Genomic DNA, 19,042 nt, shown 5'->3' with positions numbered 1-19,042 from the left:
TCTTTTTTGGTTTGCAATTTTTCTTCTTTTAACTTCATAAATGTGATTTTATTTCCTTCTCTGTTTGTATGACTTTTTTTGGTTTGGAAAAAATTGTTTCGAAAAAACTTTAAAATTAATTATATTTTTGTTGTTGCTGTTTTAATATTATTTGTTTTTGATATATGCTAAAAAATATTAAGTAATTATTTGCTTGTTTATCTTAATTTGCATAACAGTTGCGCTGTTGTGGCTGTTGTTGCTGTTGTTTTAGTTGTTTGGTTTCTGCTTTAAATTACTTACTCCTGAAAAGAGAAAACAAATTATTCGTTAAAAATGCAAATATTGTTAAAAAATATATTGTACTAAAAAAGTGGAAAAAACTAACCACAGAGAATGAACCAAACAAAGCCATTTACTTAAACACTGTAATGAAGGAAGGGCCCTAAAATAATTTTTAATAATTTACAAATGTTAATCTTAGAATATTTAAACTCCTTAAAAAAGCTATGAACAAAATAATTGTTTTAGTTACTGACATCAACGCTTGGGGGAACTGAAGCAAAGATCAGGACACGGAAATTACAAAAACAATCTTTACAATACATTTTGTGATACAACTTCAGAGTAAAGTTTAATAAACTAAAAGTTATGAGCATACCTTTAGGCGGTATATTAAATTAACATTGATCGGGTATGTCCTGAGACACACTTAACCTCTCACTTCACGCCCCAAGCATTTTGTTCACCTCTTTTACTCATATTTTTCCGGATTCTGTCAAAAAATTCCTCTCACATTACACGAGAGGAGAAGTGTGTCTCAGAACATACCCGGTAGCGCAGTGGTTCCATGTGAAATGATGCCGTCCTCAAAAAATCCTCTTATATAAAAAACAAAGAAAAAGAAAACAATCCTCTCAAAAGTTGACGACCATTGATCTGCGAATTTGCACCTGTAATTTTCGGACTATTTATAGAGAATGTGCAGTTTACGCACTGGCACATGTACCAGCAGAGAGAGAGAGCATGCAGGATAAATCATGAACTGAGAAAGTCGTCATGATATAAAACACGACTCTGGTTGCGAATTTGTAGTTAGTCGGAAGTTAACACATACGATCGTTCTGAGGAGCAAACTTCGACTCTGGCCACTACCTTGTTGAAGCCAAGGTACATATGCGATTAAATATCTTTATAAATAAAAATCAAATGTCGTTCGTTGGTAATGGCATCAGTTGAGAGCGACTGCACCAATTGGGATAATTCTTTTTTTTTTTGTAACTTAGGTTTTTATGCAAAGAAAATTTGACCAAGCCCACTTTTACGCCCAATTTTTTCAATTTTCAATTTTAAACTTGTGTCCCCGACCTTACCTACTTATTTGGAACCCAAAGACTTGAGCACCACGCCCATTTTTTAAATATGTTTCATCTACAAAATTACTGAACTGATTTTCCTGAAATTTTCAGGGAAAGTACAGAGATGGCTTCCGGTGAAAATAGCATGCATATTTTCTTGAATTTCGAAAGGGGGCGGGGTACTTCCCTTTGTCACATTTAAAAAACGCAATATCTTTATGAATAAAAATCAAATGCCGTCATAACCCAACTTAGTCAGACTCAATTGTCAGAGAATGTACAGGTATGGGCCACGAAAACAGGCTTAATATTTTATTGAATTTCAGAGGGAGCGGGATACGTCCCCTATGCGATATTTTTAAAAACGCTATATTTGCAAAAATTACGAATGTATCGGTTTAAAAATTTACGAATTAATCTACAATCTAGGTACTTCTAGAGACCCGACCACGCCTGCTTTTTTATACCCTCAGCCTTTAGGCTAAAGAGGGTATTTACACTTTGATACGACCAAAAATGTGCCTCATAGAAATAATGGTTTTAGACCCCAAGTATGTTTGTACGATATCCGTTTCAGACAATTTTGGGTAGATCAAGCAATGTCCGTCCGTCTGTCTGTCGGTCTGTCTGGCTGGTGCGCACGATAACTCTCGAACGGATCAATCGATTCGGTTCAAATTTTGGCTATCGAAATATTTTGTCCAGATTCGATTTAAGTTCGAAGATGGGCCATATAGGTCCACTCCTTCAGGTACCTCCCCCACAAATGTTCAAAAATTGTCGCAAAACTTGTGCGCACGATAACTCTTGTAGGGAATAACCGATTTGGTCCATACTTTGCACATCGTGTAATTTCTACCACACTTAGATGAGGTTCCAATATGGACTCAATCGGTCCACTCCTTCGGGTACTTCCCACACAAAATTTCGGAAAAGTTCAGTTTAGGACCTGGTCTCGAATCGCTTTGATTTTTGTTTACGCAAGTTGTTTTCGCTGTCCTCTATACGACGCTGTAAGTTTCATTAGGGGCAAGTCCATACTTCCTGAGAAAATAGCCTGAAAGTTACAAAAAACCCTATGACTCCGTGTGTAGTGGTTGGAGCGAAAGATAACTCTCGAACGGATCTGCCGATTCTGTCCAAAATTTGGCTTTCGTAATATTTTGTCCAAACTTAGTTCAAGTTCAAAGATGGATTATATCGGTCCACTCCTTCCGGTACCTCCCAGCACAAAAGTTCAAAAATGTTCGGAAAATTTGTGCGTACGATAACTCTTGAAGGAAGTAATCGATTTGGTCCATACTTTGCACATTATGAAATTTCTACCAGACTTAGATGAGGTTCCAATTTGGACTCAATCGGTAGACTCCTTCGAGTACCTCCCACACAAAATTTCGGAAAAGTTCAGTTTAGGACCTGCTCTCGAATCGCCTTGGCTTTTGTTGTAACATCTTGTATTCACTGACCCCTATACGAAGGTACAAGTTTCCTCAGGGGCAAATCCATACTTCCTGAAAAAATAGCCTGAAAGTTGAAAAACAAACCCTATGACACCATGTTTATGGGTGGAAGCGCAAGATAATTTTTGAACGGATATGCCGATTCCGGCCAAAATTTGGCCTTCGTAATATTGTTTCCAAACTTAGTTTAAGTTCGTAGATAAGCCATATCGGTCCACTCCTTCAGGTACCTACCCCACAAAAGTTCAAAAATAGTCGGAAAAATTGTGCGCACGATAACTCTTGATGGGAGTGACCGATTTGGTCCATACTTTACACATTCGCATAATATCTACCAGATATATATCAGGTTCGAATATGGACTATATTTGTCCACTCCATCTCGTACATCCCACACAAAATTTTGGATAAGTTCACTTTAAGACCTGCTATTGAATCACTTTGATTTTTGTTGAAGCAACTTACATTTGCTGCCTCAATTACGATGGTAAAAGTTGTTTCAGGGGCAAGTCCATACTTCTTGAGAAAACAGCCCGAAGGGTGTAAAAACCCCCTATGGCACACCCATGGTCTATGTCGGTCCATTCTTTTAAGTACCTTTTCCGCAACATTTTTGAACTTTAATCCTAATCAACATTTTTGTCTGTTCATACGACCAAAATTTTGAAACCCCCTAAATACATAAGTTTTTTGTGAAAAAAGTGTTTCAATTTGCACAGGCTGAGGGTATACCTCTGTCGGCAAAGCCAACTGATACTTTTTTACTTGTTTTAACTTGTTATATCTCCAATACTACTGAACCGATTTGAGCAAAAGCTCAATGTTTGCCGTTATGTATATTTTATGAATTTTTGAGCAGGTGGGGTAACTTCCCCATGCCTTTCTTTTAACCGCTACATGTATAAGCCAAAGTTATGATTATATCGATTTCAGCCTAAATTTTGGAAGCCAATGGGGTTGTGCGTAATACCGCACCACGCCCACTCTTTTCAATACATTATTTTTCCAAAATTACTGAACCTGATTTCATGAAATTTTCAGAAAATGTTCAGGAATGTCCCGTGGTCCAAAATACTATATGCTTGTAGACGAATTTCGAGGGCCTATTGTTTAATAATCGCTATATTTGCTAAACTTATGAGTGCATCGGCTTGCAAATTAATTTTCGAGACAACGGTGGTTGAGCTCTCGATCAAGAGAAACGAGGGAGGAGAAAAGAAAGGTTACTGACAAAACCTATTGATAAATTTAAAATCATCCTCGGTTTGACAATGGACCGAAGAAGTGAGGTAGAGAATGCCTATTTTACCATTAAAAGTTGTTATTAAAACTCATTACGACGGGCCAGCAACGCGGACCGGGGTCTGCTAGTAGTAAATAAAGTACAAACAGACACAACACGAAAGTTGGACTTCGGTATGCTGCAATCACAACAGCTAGCCACAGCATATTCCACTTAATTGGCCCAATTGGCCAATGAAAGCACTCTTCCTTCCATACATGGATACCAGAAGCCTCCACTAAGGATACCATGTTACGACCAGGAGTGTCGTGCTGCTACTGAAGGGAAAAATACGGCATATAGGGCTACTCTACAATCAGTAGCAACGTGAATCAGAGAGGTATTGGGAGCAACGGAGAGAGGACAAACGTCTTTTCCGCAGGATAAAGAGAGAAATGGTAAAGTGGGTGTGTGAAAAAAATTCGAGAACCACATGAGTCAGAATGGAGTCTTAAAATTCTACCAAAAAGTGAAGCATCAAACGTATGGTTTGGTACAGGCACATCCTACAGTAGAGACGAGCATGATAATCTGATAACAGGCATAGATAGCATAATTAGGCTTTGAAAAGAACTCTTATCAAAACTGTATGTATCCAATAATAAGGAAGAAGACGAAGATGGTACAGTAGTGCGATTCTCTCACTCATTTTTTGAGTTACCGACAAAAATCGGTAACATTAAAACGCAAAATAATGAGTGAAATTTTCAAATGAAAGTTGACAACACTGTTGCTATCGGCAGAACTTTGCGATTACTTTCTATTGCTAACTTACCGAATAATACCGCTAATTACAGAAGTTATAAGCATTTTAATTTTACCGATTTTAGTCGGTAACTACAAAAATGTGTTAGAGAATCGCAACTACAGATCTATTCCAGAAGATGTTGTTGTTGTTGTAGCAAGGTATCTGGTTCTGGTTCTTCTGTATCCAGATTCAAAAATTCTGCGACCTTCAGTGACTGCGTCCATAAAGAATTAGGAGACAGGGGAGTGGGGTTATCTGGGCAGCTAAACAAATGCATCGTGTCGTGTGGTCCTAAACCTGATGCGAGGCATGTGGATTAGGGTTATGACTTTTTGAAATTTTTTCTCAAAAATGATTTCCAGTAGTGAGAACGAATGAACCTTTTCATATTAATAACATTCATTCCATATTATTATAAACAAGTAAAAAAGTATCAGTCGGCTTTACCGACAGAGATATACCCTCAGCCTGTATATATTGAAAAATTTTTTCCCAAAAAACGTATGTATTTAGAGGGGTTTCAAAATTTTGGGCGTTTAACCGACAAAAATGTTAATTAGGATTAAAGATCAAAAGTTTTGTGGAGGAGATATTAAACGATATGGTGCCATACAAGGTTTTTCTACCCTTCGGGCTGTTTGCTCAAGAAGTATGGACTTACCCCTGAAAAAACGTTTACCCTCGTAATTGAGGCAGCGAATGCAAGTTGCTTCAACAAAAATCAAAGTGATTCGATAGCAGGTCTTAAAGTGAACTTATCCGAAATTGTGTGTGGGAGGTACCGGATGGAGTGGACAAATATTGTCCATATTTGAACCTGATCTATATCTAGTAGATATATTAGGATGTGTAATGTATGGACCAATTCTGCCACTCCCTTCAAGAGAGAGAGAGAAGGAGTGGACCGATATAGCTTATCTTCAAATTTAAACTATGTTTGGCCAACATTTGGACCGAATCGACACATCCGTTCTAGAGTTATCTTGCGCTCCAACCACCTCACACGGTGTCATAGGGGTTTTTTGCAACTTTTAGGCTATTTTCTCAGGAAGTATGGACTTGCTCCTAATGAAACTTGTACCGTCGTATGGAGGGCAGTGAATAAAAGTTGCTAAAATAAAAATCAGAGCGATTCGAGAGATGGCCCTAAACTGAACTTTTCCGAAATTTTGTGTGGGAGGTGCCCGAAGGAGTGGGCCGATTAAGTCTATATTGAAACATTATCTAAGTTTGGTACACATTTTACGATGGGCAAAGTATGGACCAAATCGGTTACTCCCTGCAAGAGTTATCGTGCGCACAAATTTTCCGACCATTTTGGAACTTTTGTGGGGGAGGTACCGGAAGGAGTGGACCGATATAGCCCATCTTCGAACTTAAACTAAGTTTGGGTAAAATATTACGAAAGCCAAAATTTGAACCGAATCGGTTCATCCGTTCGAGAGTTATCGTGCGGTCCAGCCAGCCAGACAGACAGACGAACGGACATTGCTCAATCGACTCCAAATTGTCTGAAACACATTTCGTCCAAACATACTTGGGGTCTAAAACCATTATTTCGATGAGGCACATTTTGCCCGTATGAAAGTGTATATACCCTCGTTAGCATAAATGCTGAGGGTATAAAAAGGTTCCGCACAAACCACTTTAAAAAAAATTGAAAAAATACTATGAAATGAAAAAAAAAACAAGTAAAAAAGTATCAGTCGGCTTTGCCGACAGAGATATACCCTCAGCCTGTGCAAATTGAAGCACTTTTTTCACAAAAAAGTTATGTATTTAGTGGGTTTCAAAATTTTGGTCGTATGAACCGACAAAAATGTTAATTAAGATTAAAGTTAAAAAATTTTGCGGAAAGCGTACTTAAAGGAATGGACCGACATACACCATGGGGGTGCCATAGGGGGTTTTTACACCCTTCGGGCTGTTTTCTTAAGAAGTATAGACTTGCCCCTGAAACAACTTTTACCATCGTAATTGAGGCAGCGAATGTAAGTTGCTTCAACAAAAATCAAAGTGATTCAATAGCAGGTCTTAAAGTGAACTTATCCAAAATTGTGTGTGGGAGGTACGGGATGGAGTGGAGAAATATAGTCCTGATCTATATCTGGTAGATATTATGAGAATGTGTAAAGTATGGACCAAATCGGTCATTCCCATCAAGAGTTATCGTGCGCACAATTTTTATGAATATTTTTGAACATTTGTGGGGTAGGTACCTGAAGTAGTGGACCGATATTGTTTATCTACGAACTTAAACTAAGTTTGGAAACAATATTACGAAGGCCAAATTTTGGCCGGAATCGGCATATCCGTTCGAGAATTATCTTGCGCTTCCACTCATAAACATGGTGTCATAGGGTTTGTTTTTCAACTTTCAGGCTATTTTTTCAGGAAGTATGGACTTGCCCCTGAGGAAACTTGTGCCTTCGTAGAGGGGACAGTGAATACAAGATGTTACAACAAAAACCAAGGCGATTCGAGAGCAGGTCCTAAACTGAACTTTTCCGAAATTTTGTGTGGGAGGTACCCGAAGGAGTGGTCCGATTGAGTCCATATTGGAACCTCATCGAAGTCTGGTGGAAATTTTACAATGTGCAAAGTATGGACCAAATCGGTTACTCCCTTCAAGAGATATCGTGCGCATAATTTTTCCGAACATTTCCGAACTTTTGTGGGGGAAGCACCGGAAGGAGTGGACCGATATAACCCATCTTCGAACTTAAACTAAGTTAGGACAAAATATTACGAAAGTCAAATTTTGGACCGAATCGACAGATCCGTTCGAGAGATATCTTTCGCTCCAACCACTACACACGGTGTCATAGGGTTTTTTGTATCTTTCAGGCTATTTTCTCAGGAAGTATGGACTTGCCCCTAATGAAACTTACAGCGTCGTATAGAGGACAGCGAATACAACTTGTGTAAACAAAAATCAAAGCGATTCGAGACCAGGTCCTAAACTGAACTTTTCCGAAATTTTGTGTGGGAGGTACCCGAAGGAGCAGACCGATTGAGTTCATATTGGAACCTCATCTAACTTTGGTAGAAATTACACGATGTGCAAAGTATGGACCAAATCGGTTATTCCCTACAAGAGTTATCGTGCGCACAAGTTTTGCGACAATTTTTGAACATTTGTGGGGGAGGTACCTGAAGGAGTGGACCTATATGGCGCATCTACGAACTTAAATCGAATCTGGAAAAAATATTTCGATACCCAACATTTGAACCGAATCGATTGGTCCGTTCGAGAGTTATCGTGCGCACCAGCCAGACAGACAGACGGACATTGCTAGATCTACTCAAAATTGTCTGAAACGGATATCGTACAAACATACTTGGGGTCTAAAACCATTATTTCGATGAGGCACATTTTTGGTCGTATCAAAGTGTAAATACCCTCTTTAGCCTAAGGGCTGAGGGTATAAAAATCCTCAAAATTTGTTTTCCTTTTGCACGAAAGAATGACCTTTTGCCTATTAATGACTAAAATAACTTTTATTCCATTTAAATATTGAAAAAGGTACCGGACAAACCACTTTTAATTTTTGTGATATATGAAATGAAGTTAGTCCATATTTACATTAGGCAATTTTCCTTGCGGCAATAGTCAGTTTGCCTGTCAACACCCTATCTCACGCACAAACTGACAATTGCCGCAAGGAAAATTGCCCAATATAAATATGGGCTTTTATAGAATATAAAATGATATATGTATGTAATAATACGATGATAAAATAAGTGAGAAACAAATATTATGTCATTTTGGTTATGTCGTGCCCCTATACCTTGTTTTCAGTAAAATATATCATACAGGGATACGAGGTTGTAAAAAAGTCATAACCCTAGTGCAACTTGATTTCAAAAAATTGTCAAAAGTTTTGGAAAATAAAAACTTTAAAAGTTTTTTGTGCGGAAACTATTTATCGAATCACTTTATAACTAAGATTTTATGTGATCTTAGTTAAAAACTCATCAAAATATCATACAGGGAGACGAGGTTGTAAAAAAGTCATAACCCTAGTGTGGATATTGTGGTATCAATTCGGGCCCAATATGAATTGAAACCGCTGCATTGTCCGGAGCTTAACTGAACTAAAACCATTCGTGTTTGCCCTGGCAGCTAGAATTATTGTGCTGCGATGGATGGAGGATTCTCACTATACCTTTGTATTGCCTGCGCAAATGCATCAGTATGAATGCTGTTCAAGCCTGTATGATACGCTCTTTGATCTAGAGTTTCTCATTTATACCTTTGGACCTCTCTATCCAGATCATGAGGATCTCTCCTGACGTGCCTGGTGGGGAAACCTGTCCACTAGATCGTGGCAGGTATGCTCACGGCGGTAACACCCAAGTAGGTACTGCATCGACAACATCTTGTTGTGTTGATGTACGGGTAAAAGCTTCGTCTCCTCATGAAAATGGTCCATTGGTGTCATGAGAAGGCACCATGTTGCTGTCATCAGGGCGGCACTCTGTCAGGATCGAATATTCTTCCGCTGCATACCACTCTAGCGCCACATAGTTTACCACAGATCGGCCTATTGCTTTATAAGAGATCGAAAAGGTTTCTTCTTGAGAATATTGTTCCTACTTCAGAGCTTCTTGAAAATTTAGTGTAGCTTGCACGAACGGCTTAAACATGCTGTCAAACAGCGGGAGCCTCATTTCAACCGTCCAGGTGGTGAACAGTGTGGCAGTGGATTTAGCGGCGGATATTTTCATATTCCTCAGATGGACCTGACTTAGTGCAGGTCAGCTATATAGGCATTTAACCTATCACATACGTATGTATTGGATGCACGATAGGATCAGCCAAGATCCTCGTCTAAGCCGTCTGGAGGGTGTGGAATTTCACTAAGGTTGAGGTTAAACAGTTCCGGAGATATTACCCCAAATTGGAGAACTCCCTGTTTTACTCTCCGGGTCTTGGTCTTATAATTTGAGCCACTGGGAAACTACTGTTCATCAAGGCTACTAGTAGTGCCTATGAAATCTTCGCTTCTGCCGACAAGGGGGAGATCGGCCTGTACGATTCGCCTTTGTTGGCATTCTTGCTTGGCTTTAGTAGCGGGACCACCCTGCTAACTTTCCATGGGTGAATAATAGATTGAGGACCCTTGTTAAATACTCAACTCCGGGTTCATTCGTTTGCATAAATATTACAATTGAGATTGCGGGTCGGGTCCAACGCTTCGGATGTTTTCGAATTTCAATGACGTCTGCAAAATCGATCAAGGTAAATTGTGGCTTTACCTCCCTGGGAGTGCTCTAACACGGTTTAGCACGATTCTCTTCGCCCTATAACTCTCGGAGTGCTTTATAAACTGCCGTTTAAAATAACACGCACAAGCATTGCCCAAAATTGACTTAATAATGTAACAATGTTTCATTGTTTTAGGTGCTCTAGCTACTTTTTCAGCTTATGCTATGGCTACTAGCCTTTTGACTTCAAAAGTAAGATCCCTAAATCTTCGGTCTTCAGGGTTCGTACGACGAAGCTCATTACGCTTAGTTGCTAATCCCGTCGCTCGCCGATCTGTTTTCGGGTATTCAACCAGCAGGAATGTAGCGAGCGGTTGCAGCTATGGTGATGTCCCGGAAAATTCTCTCAGATCGGAGGGAATGAACAGCTTTCTGAAGAGGTGATTGGTAAATTTTCTGAACCTTTGCCAGATTTTCTATGGTATAGCAGTCAGAGATTAACGGAGACGATGATCAGAAGAAGGCCCGAGCCAAGGAAAATAACGGGTTTCGAGGACACCTCATTTATCAGACCGAGTGCCACAATGGAGGTGTCTGGCATGCTCGGGCAGTCGTTTCTTATTCTCGTAGTAGCGTTATGGTTCATCGTGCAAAATGTGGAGCTAGCAATTTGCTTGGCCAGTGATGTAACCCTCTGGTCATTTCCAAGGGTGGAATGCTACAGCTCATGATGAGTATTGAAGTCCCCTGGTACCAGACGGTTTTTACCATCCAAAAGTGAACTACTGTCGGACATATAAGGCAGGGGTTAACTATTCATCGGCGGTATATACTTTTACTCTCATACATTCCATATTTTGGTCACTAGAGTCAAGCTCAAGCGAGATAGGTCTGTACTGGACAGGCAGGTGCATAAGTCCTCCTCCTCACGTGCTTCTTGTATTATCCTTTTATACAACGTTGTAACCATCGCAACGTTGCGATGGCGGCTAAGACATCCATTACATCTCACCGATACTTGCAAGTGGTGGATGCGGATGTGGCAAGCAAAACAGATCCATGGTCCGGGGTTCATCTTTACCCGGCTCAGACTAAAAGAGTTTGGAGCAGGCATTACGAGATAAATTGCGGATCCATGGAGAAAAAATGCACGAACACAAAGACATATGTAATTGTTGAGGTGATGGCCTCTGGTCGAAGATTCCTCCGAGTCAATTCGTTGCATAGAACCGGCCGCCGTGGAATTGATAATCTGGAGTTGTCAATACCAATAAGAGGTGCCCTTAGTTATAGATACACGCAGAAAAATTTATGTTAGAAATATGTTTGGATCCAAACATATATATGTTTGGGACCGGTTGCAAACAAATATATGTTTGGATCCAAACATAATATGTTTGGGTCCAAACAAATATATGTTTGCAACATTTTGTAACATATCTCAATTTGATATGTTTGGGTAAAACATATTTTTTATGTTAGAACATTTTTTTCATGGGTGGAGAGAGGATGTTTGTCAACGAGAGTAATAACAGTGCTCTCGCGGCTACGGAATTCTGATTTATAATAAAGAGCTCTGTTTATGGTGTAATAGGAGACGCAGGTGCGACGACGAGAGGTTGAAACCCTGTTTTTTCATTAGCTGTGTGTATACGGCCAACCGCTTGTCTTTCGTTCTTTGTTGTTGCTGTTTATTTTTTCATAAACAATACTTTTTCTGCAAATCAAAGGCGAATGAAATAGTTCAGATTTTTTTATGGTGAAAGCGAAGCAAGCACAACAAAGCAGAAATTAACAATTTTTTGTGCTCCTCCAAATGCAACTGTAAATACAAATTGTTTGCTTCTGTTCATGGCACAATTGAGAGGTAGATTCACATAATTTTTTTTCAAAAAAATTTCATTAGGCTTGTATAAATAAACTCATTATTACAAAAACCAATCAAATATTCACAATTTTTCATATAAATTTTTTATTTTTGTGTCAGCAGGGGTACGTTGTATGTTTGTGCAATGTTTCTGTTCAATGCATGGCACAAGGTACATTTAATAAGGTAGAATAATTCGAATTGCTACAATATCAAAACTTTTGTGATAACATAAAATGTCAAAATCTGTACAGAAATTCAATTCGCATTGACGCTTAGATTTGCATCCAATTTTTTATACCAATCAGCACTACACAATTTTCACATGTAATTCGAATAATTTGTATTTGCTTTACAAAAGCAATATAAATATTTGACAGCACACATTTTATGTGAAAACACAACAATGAAAAAATGGTCAAAAATATGAATTATTTTGCCATAAGATAATTTTCTCAACCGACAACTATTTTAATTGCTAAATATATAAAAGTGATAATTGTTGCTTAAATTCGTTGAAATCAATGCCTTGTTTTACAACTTTTGATCATCATATTTATTTGACGTTGCAACTACCTTATTAAATGTGCCTTGGTGCCATGGTTCAATTTCAAAGTTATGCTTCAAAATCACACCGCCGGCAACAAACCGCCGTTCGTATGAATATTCTTAGTGCTTGTACACACGTTGCATCGTTTATTGAATTCACCACCGTTTTCGTACTCAAAGGGTTGCACTTTTTCGTAATATTATAACAAGAGTAATTTTTGTTACAAACACGTACGACTTCACATAAATGTTATTGTTGTTAAATACATATATTTATAAATTGTTATAACAAAATTATTGTGATAAAAGTCCTTAAAACTGAACTTTCAATATTTCTCGATAAATGTAACACTACCATTTTTTGCAACACCGCTAAAAAATGGTGATGCAGCAACTTGTGACACTTTTATGATGAAATGATCTTCAATTACATTTATCGAGAAACATTGAAAGTTATTTACATATATCAGTTTTAAGGACTTTTATCACAATAATTTTGTTATAACAATTTATAAATATATGTATTTAACAACAATAACATTTATGGGAAGTCGTACGTGTTTGTAACAAAAATTACTCTTGTTATAATATTACGAAAAAGTGCAACCCTTTGAGTACGAAAACGATGGTGAATTCAACAAAAGATCCAACGTGTGTACAAGCACTAAGAATATGATTGAAATTTAAATAAACCGCCAGCCAAAATTTTTTAAGCGGCCGCTGGCATATGTAAAATCATATTCACGCCGTCACGCCTTCTAATAATTGTCGGCTTAGAACTCTAATCTCTCATTCGTGTAGTTGATTGTTTGTGTATGACACGATCGAAGCGCGCGGAAGAAATTAAAAGGTGTTTGAAAATATAAGTCTGAAAATTTGCATTAAAGTGGTAAAAATAATTATAGTGAGTGGCAAACGAAAATTCTACAAATTGTAAGTATAAAACTATAATTATAATTCAAAGAAAGAACAAAACAACGAACAAAATTTGTCTCGTCTGCTAGTATGTGCGGTATGTATGCGTTAGAAGAAACGCGTGTTTTTTGTTGTTGCTGTTGAGACGATTATTTCTTTCCATCGTCATGCATGCAAAAAAGGCCTACTTGTGGAAGAAGTCGTCACAGCAACAACAAAAACATTCAAAAAACTTGACTCGTCTACAAGTGTGTGTGTGTGTATGTGGTAGAAGAAACGCTTGTATTTTGTTGTAGAGACGATTATTTCTTTCGATCGTCATGCAAGCAAAAAGCCCTACTTGTGAAAGAAGTCGTCACAGCAACAAGAATAAAACATACAAAAAATTTGACAATTACGAAGGTAGATGCATCGCAAAATAAATGAAACAAAAGATCTCGAGTTGTACACTTTAAATACCAACATTTGCTTTCATAATTGTCAAGTTTTTTGTGTGTTTTTTTCTTGTTGCTATGACGACATCTTTCACAAGTAGGCCTTTTTTTGCATGAATGACGATGGAAAGAAATAATCGTCTCAACAGCAACAACAAAAAACACACGTTTCTTCTAACGCATGCATTTCGCACATACTTGCAGCAGCGATAGTCAGCGTGTGCTTACTGAGAGCAAAAGAGCATAAATTCTTTTGCTCTCAGTAAGCACACTCTACGGACCGCTGACTTACATGCGAGTCATGTTTTTGTTGTTGTGACGATTTCTTTCACAAGTAGGCCTTTTTTGCATGCATGACGATGGAAAGAAATAATCGTCTCAACAGCAACAACAAAAAACACGCGTTTCTTCTAACGCATACATACGCACTTGGAGACGAGTAAATTTTTTTACGTTTTTGTTCTTTTTGCTTGATTTCTTCTTTTTGGTTGTTTTGTTCTTTCGCTGTGGTATCACTATTGTTTTCGTTTGCATATTTGTCATTGTTTCATTTCATTTCAATTTCATTTTATTCATTTTGAAGCGTCAACAATTCACGTATAAACTTTTTAAAACATGTTGATACCAACGGTTTTGGGGGAGGACAAGTTATTTGTCGAAATTCCTGAGCCTTTCGATTTTAAAAATTTTATTGAAGCGGCTAAATTGGAATTTAAAATTTATTCCCCAGAAAATATTACAGCCTCAGTGTTCGGTACAAAAATAAAAGAAGACCAATTTGGAAAAATTCTTATGCAATATATGTCAACACCAACATTTCAAATTGAGTTGCAACTTGGAGGTAAGAATACTGCATTTATTTTTCCTTTTTTATAATGTATTTACATATTTTATGTTCATTTAGATTCCGTGCGATCTGTGGCATCAGCATCCACAGTTAGTGGTGCTTTGTCGGAAAGTGAATCCCTAGCAGGTTCTGAGGAGCTTATCCCAAAAACATTTGTAATTTCAAAGAATTTGTACGACGTACAATTCATAAAATCTATACCTACTGTAAACAAAGTCTGGCGAACTTTTATTGAGGAAAAACGCCTTGAAAATAAAGATAGGGTGAAAATCTCAAAGGCCATCATTGACGAATGTCTGAAAGAAGACCCCAACAGAATGTAAGAATTTTTTATTACTATAATAATCTCCAATTTTTTATGAGTTTAAGAAAGAATAATAAAATATTAAGAAAATTAATAAAAAAAAATACAATAAATAATAAAATTCTAAAATATAAATATTTTAATTTAATTTCTTTTAATTTTTAATTTAATTATAAAAATTAAAAAATATAAATTAAAATAAAAAAAAAATAATAATTATAAAAATAAAAAAATTACAAAAATAATTAAATTCTAAAATTTAAATATTTTAATTTAATTTCTTTTAATGTTTAATTTAATTATAAAAATTAAAAAATAATATATTAATATAAAAAACATTAATAAAATAATAATAAAAATTACAAAAATAATTAAATTCTAAAATTTAAATATTTTGATTTAATTTCTTTTAATTTTTAATTTAATTATAAAAATTAAAAAATATAAATTAAAATAAAAATAAAATAATAATAATTAAAAAATAATAAAAATTACAAAAATAATAAAATTCTAAAATTTAAATATTTTAATTTAATTTCTTTTAATGTTTAATTTAATTATAAAAATTAAAAAATAATATATTAATATAAAAAACATTAATAAAATAATAATAAAAATTACAAAAATAATTAAATTCTAAAATTTAAATATTTTGATTTAATTTCTTTTAATTTTTAATTTAATTATAAAAATTAAAAAATATAAATTAAAATAAAAATAAAATAATAATAATTAAAAAATAATAAAAATTACAAAAATAATAAAATTCTAAAATTTAAATATTTTAATTTAATTTCTTTTAATGTTTAATTTAATTATAAAAATTAAAAAATAATATATTAATATAAAAAACATTAATAAAATAATAATAAAAAATAATAAATTAATATAAAATGTTTTTTTTATTTTATTAATTAATTTATTATTTTTTAATTTTTATAATTAAATTAAAAATTAAAAAAAAAATTAAATCAAAATATTTAAATTTTAGAATTTAATCATTTTTGTAATTTTTATTATTATTTTATTAATGTTTTTTATATTAATATATTATTTTTTAATTTTTATAATTAAATTAAACATTAAAAGAAATTAAATTAAAATATTTAAATTTTAGAATTTTATTATTTTTGTAATTTTTATTATTTTTTAATTATTATTATTTTATTTTTATTTTAATTTATATTTTTTAATTTTTATAATTAAATTAAAAATTAAAAGAAATTAAATCAAAATATTTAAATTTTAGAATTTAATTATTTTTGTAATTTTTATTATTTTTTAATTATTATTATTTTATTTTTTTTTATTTTAATTTATTATTATTTAATTTTTATAATTAAATTAAAAAATAAAAGAAATTAAATCAAAATATTTAAATTTTAGAATTTTATTATTTTTGTAATTTCTATTATTATTTATTATTATTTTATTAATCTTCTAAACTCTTTAATATTTATTTACATGTTTTTATTATTTTTTGTTTTATCTTATTATTTCATTTCTTATTTTTTCACAATTTTTCATTTTTATATTTATATTATAAATTTTTTTATATCTGTTTTTTTTTTAATTATTTTTTTATAAAATTTACTGAGAAAATTGATAAAACAATAATAAATTTAACAAAAGCAAAAATAATAAATTAATACTACTTTTAATGTTATATTATTTTTTATATAATTCTTATTATTTTTTCAATTATCTCAATATCTTTTTATTATTTTTTCTAATTTTTTTCATTACTTTATTTAAATTTAGCATCAAAAATTTATATTAATATTATTTATTGTTTTTTATTATAATTATTTTTTTTAATTTCATTAATAATTTATTTTTCATTATAAATTTTTTAATTAATTTTTCTAATTATTTTTATTAGTTTTTATATCTTTAATTTTTTATTTGTTTATACTTCTATAATCATTTTCATTTTATCATTTTTTTAAATATTTATTTTTCAAAAAACATCCTTCAGACTTAAACGTGAAGATTTTGAGGCTCTGGCAGAGTCGATTGTCCAAATTTTTTATACTGAATTAGCTTCTGCATACTTCCTCCCCGCTGTGAATAGCTGTATTGCTAGAGGAAAGTTGTGGAGTGCATACAACAATAAAAAGACATCTTTGAGTGCTGACGGAATAATTAGTCGTAGACCTCGAAGGGAACTTAAGCGTAAACCAACTGCGCCTTTCTCATGTAAGTTATAAGTTTATAACCTACACCAGTATGTGGTAAAGGGTATTAGAAATTTATAACACCTTGAAATTAAAACTGATTACTATTTCAGCTGAAGCAGATAGTATTCAGTACCTTACTGAGAATACCTCGGATTTGCCTACAATTATTTTGAAGTGGAAGGAAACTCATTTATATCGCCGAAATGAATTAAAAGGAAATATTTCTACATTTGAATATATCTCAAAGTACCCTGTGCTACAAGGTAACAACGGTATCCACCTAACCGCTCTCGACGTGGAATTATTGTATTCCCCAACAGAACCTGTGGAAAATTGGTTGAAGTTATATCCAAAAGTTCTGAATCACGCACGTAATCTTCGTGACAAAACAGTCTGTTACATAATTACGGAGATCGATACTTCCACCGAAGAACGTAAGTACTAAAATTAAAACACATTAATTAGTTAATTTATTTTTTTATTTTATACCAAATATTTTGTTTATTCAAATAATAACTAGAAAATATTTTTTTAGGGTTTAAAGCACAATTGGCCCTTCTTTTAATACCATACATTTTACCGCACAGTGGAAAAAGGCATGAAACGCAAGATAAGAAAGGTAGAGCCAGTAAATTTGAAATTCAGGAGCGTTTTATTAAGGAATATGAGGTGAGCAATTTAAAAGAAATATGTTAATAAGAAATTCTTATTATGGAAAATAATTCAATTTCATTTTAATTTACAGTCAATTGTGCAACTGAAGGAGGATGCTATTACGGACTTACAAATTAGATTTGTAAAATTTGGTCAGGACATAAGTTATGCGGAGTTTAATATCGCAGGGTACATCTATAAATGCACCGATCTACTTGAAGCTCTAAATATTGGATTTATGTATGTCATGGCTTTAGATGTTGCATACCCACCGCTGTGCAAACACGTATGGCAATTTGTCCAATTGTCCATTTTCAAAATTAAGCTACCAAACGAAAAGGTACCTCATATCGAAACTCTAATCAAAGACTTATTTGAATAACTTTGTATTGTAATGGTATTTTATGCATTATAATATTCTTGATTTGTATTATTTTATTTTAATTCATTTCGTTTAGTTTAACATTATTTTACGATGGCAGTATTAACTTGTCACTTGTGCAAATCTAATTTTAATATTCTTAAAGATCTCATAAAACACTACAGAAAAAAACACCGAAGTTGCAGATTTTTTGAATGTCTGGTGTGTAGTCGCAAATTCACAAATATAGAATCTTTTAGATCCCATTTGAAAAAACATTTATGTGTCGAACTTATAGAAAACTCAAGTGAAAATCAACCAGTAGTTAGTGGTGAACTAGATATTCAGCCCCCCTCAAACGAATATTTACAAGTATTGCCAGTTGTCGCATCTAGCAATTTGTTGACTCTAAAATTAGAACAGATTCGAATGGAATTTTTGAAAGTTTTTATTAAAATATACAGTCATAAGACAATTACACGGAATTCAGCAATAACAAATACTAGGCAAATAATCTTGTTTTACAAAAAATATCTTGAAGAAATCCATTTGCAGTTACTGCTTTCAAACTGGGACGACAATGACAAGAAAAAGGAATTACTTTTATCTGTGTGTAATTTAATAGAAGCAAGCCAAGTAGATTCGGAATACAAAATTATTTCAGAACTAAAACGCAGTAACTTATTTTTTGATATTGAATATCATAATATACAAGATGAGATTAATGAATGTATGGACTCGGACAACTCAGTAATTTTAACAAAAATAAATTATACTGTAGGAGTATTTCCTTTAAAAATATTTTTTGGTGTTCTTTTCAATTCTACCCCCATTCTTCGCGATATAATCCTATATTATCAACTTTTGTTGACAGAGCAAAATAATGGCACAAT

At 34.0% G+C, this 19,042-nt stretch overlaps 2 protein-coding genes across 15 annotated transcripts in view; one reads left to right on the top strand and one right to left on the bottom strand.

The window, feature by feature from the left end:
* Positions 1 to 124: 124 nt before the first annotated feature.
* Positions 125 to 19,042, bottom strand: part of LOC141397516 (serine/threonine-protein phosphatase 2B catalytic subunit 3-like) — a 106,050-nt gene continuing 87,132 nt past the window's right edge. For all 13 annotated transcript variants that reach the window (XM_073973889.1, XM_073973893.1, XM_073973890.1 and 10 more), the window contains one exon: positions 125 to 284. The gene's annotated coding sequence lies outside the window, so the exon portion shown is untranslated. The remainder of the gene's footprint in view (positions 285 to 19,042) is intronic.
* Positions 13,252 to 18,341, top strand: LOC141397519 (uncharacterized). 2 transcript variants are annotated; one of them, XM_073973904.1, is made up of 7 exons: positions 13,252 to 13,387; positions 14,534 to 14,644; positions 14,708 to 14,969; positions 16,933 to 17,153; positions 17,245 to 17,568; positions 17,670 to 17,803; positions 17,880 to 18,341. In XM_073973904.1, exons 2-7 carry the CDS (start codon positions 14,596 to 14,598, stop codon positions 18,168 to 18,170), a joined length of 1,281 nt encoding a protein of 426 aa, XP_073830005.1. In that variant the 5' UTR covers positions 13,252 to 13,387; positions 14,534 to 14,595; the 3' UTR covers positions 18,171 to 18,341. The 2 variants fall into 2 exon arrangements, with proteins under 2 accessions (XP_073830005.1, XP_073830004.1); XM_073973903.1 differs by having other exon boundaries at positions 13,271 to 13,387; positions 14,387 to 14,644; positions 17,880 to 18,288.

The sequence above is a fragment of the Musca autumnalis genome, unplaced genomic scaffold (assembly GCF_047663935.1).
Source record: "Musca autumnalis isolate F117 unplaced genomic scaffold, ASM4766393v1 scaffold_3, whole genome shotgun sequence".
NCBI classification, from domain to species: Eukaryota; Metazoa; Arthropoda; class Insecta; order Diptera; family Muscidae; genus Musca; species Musca autumnalis.
Note: the sequence above shows the minus strand (reverse complement) of the source record. Positions and strands in the feature narration are given on the sequence as shown.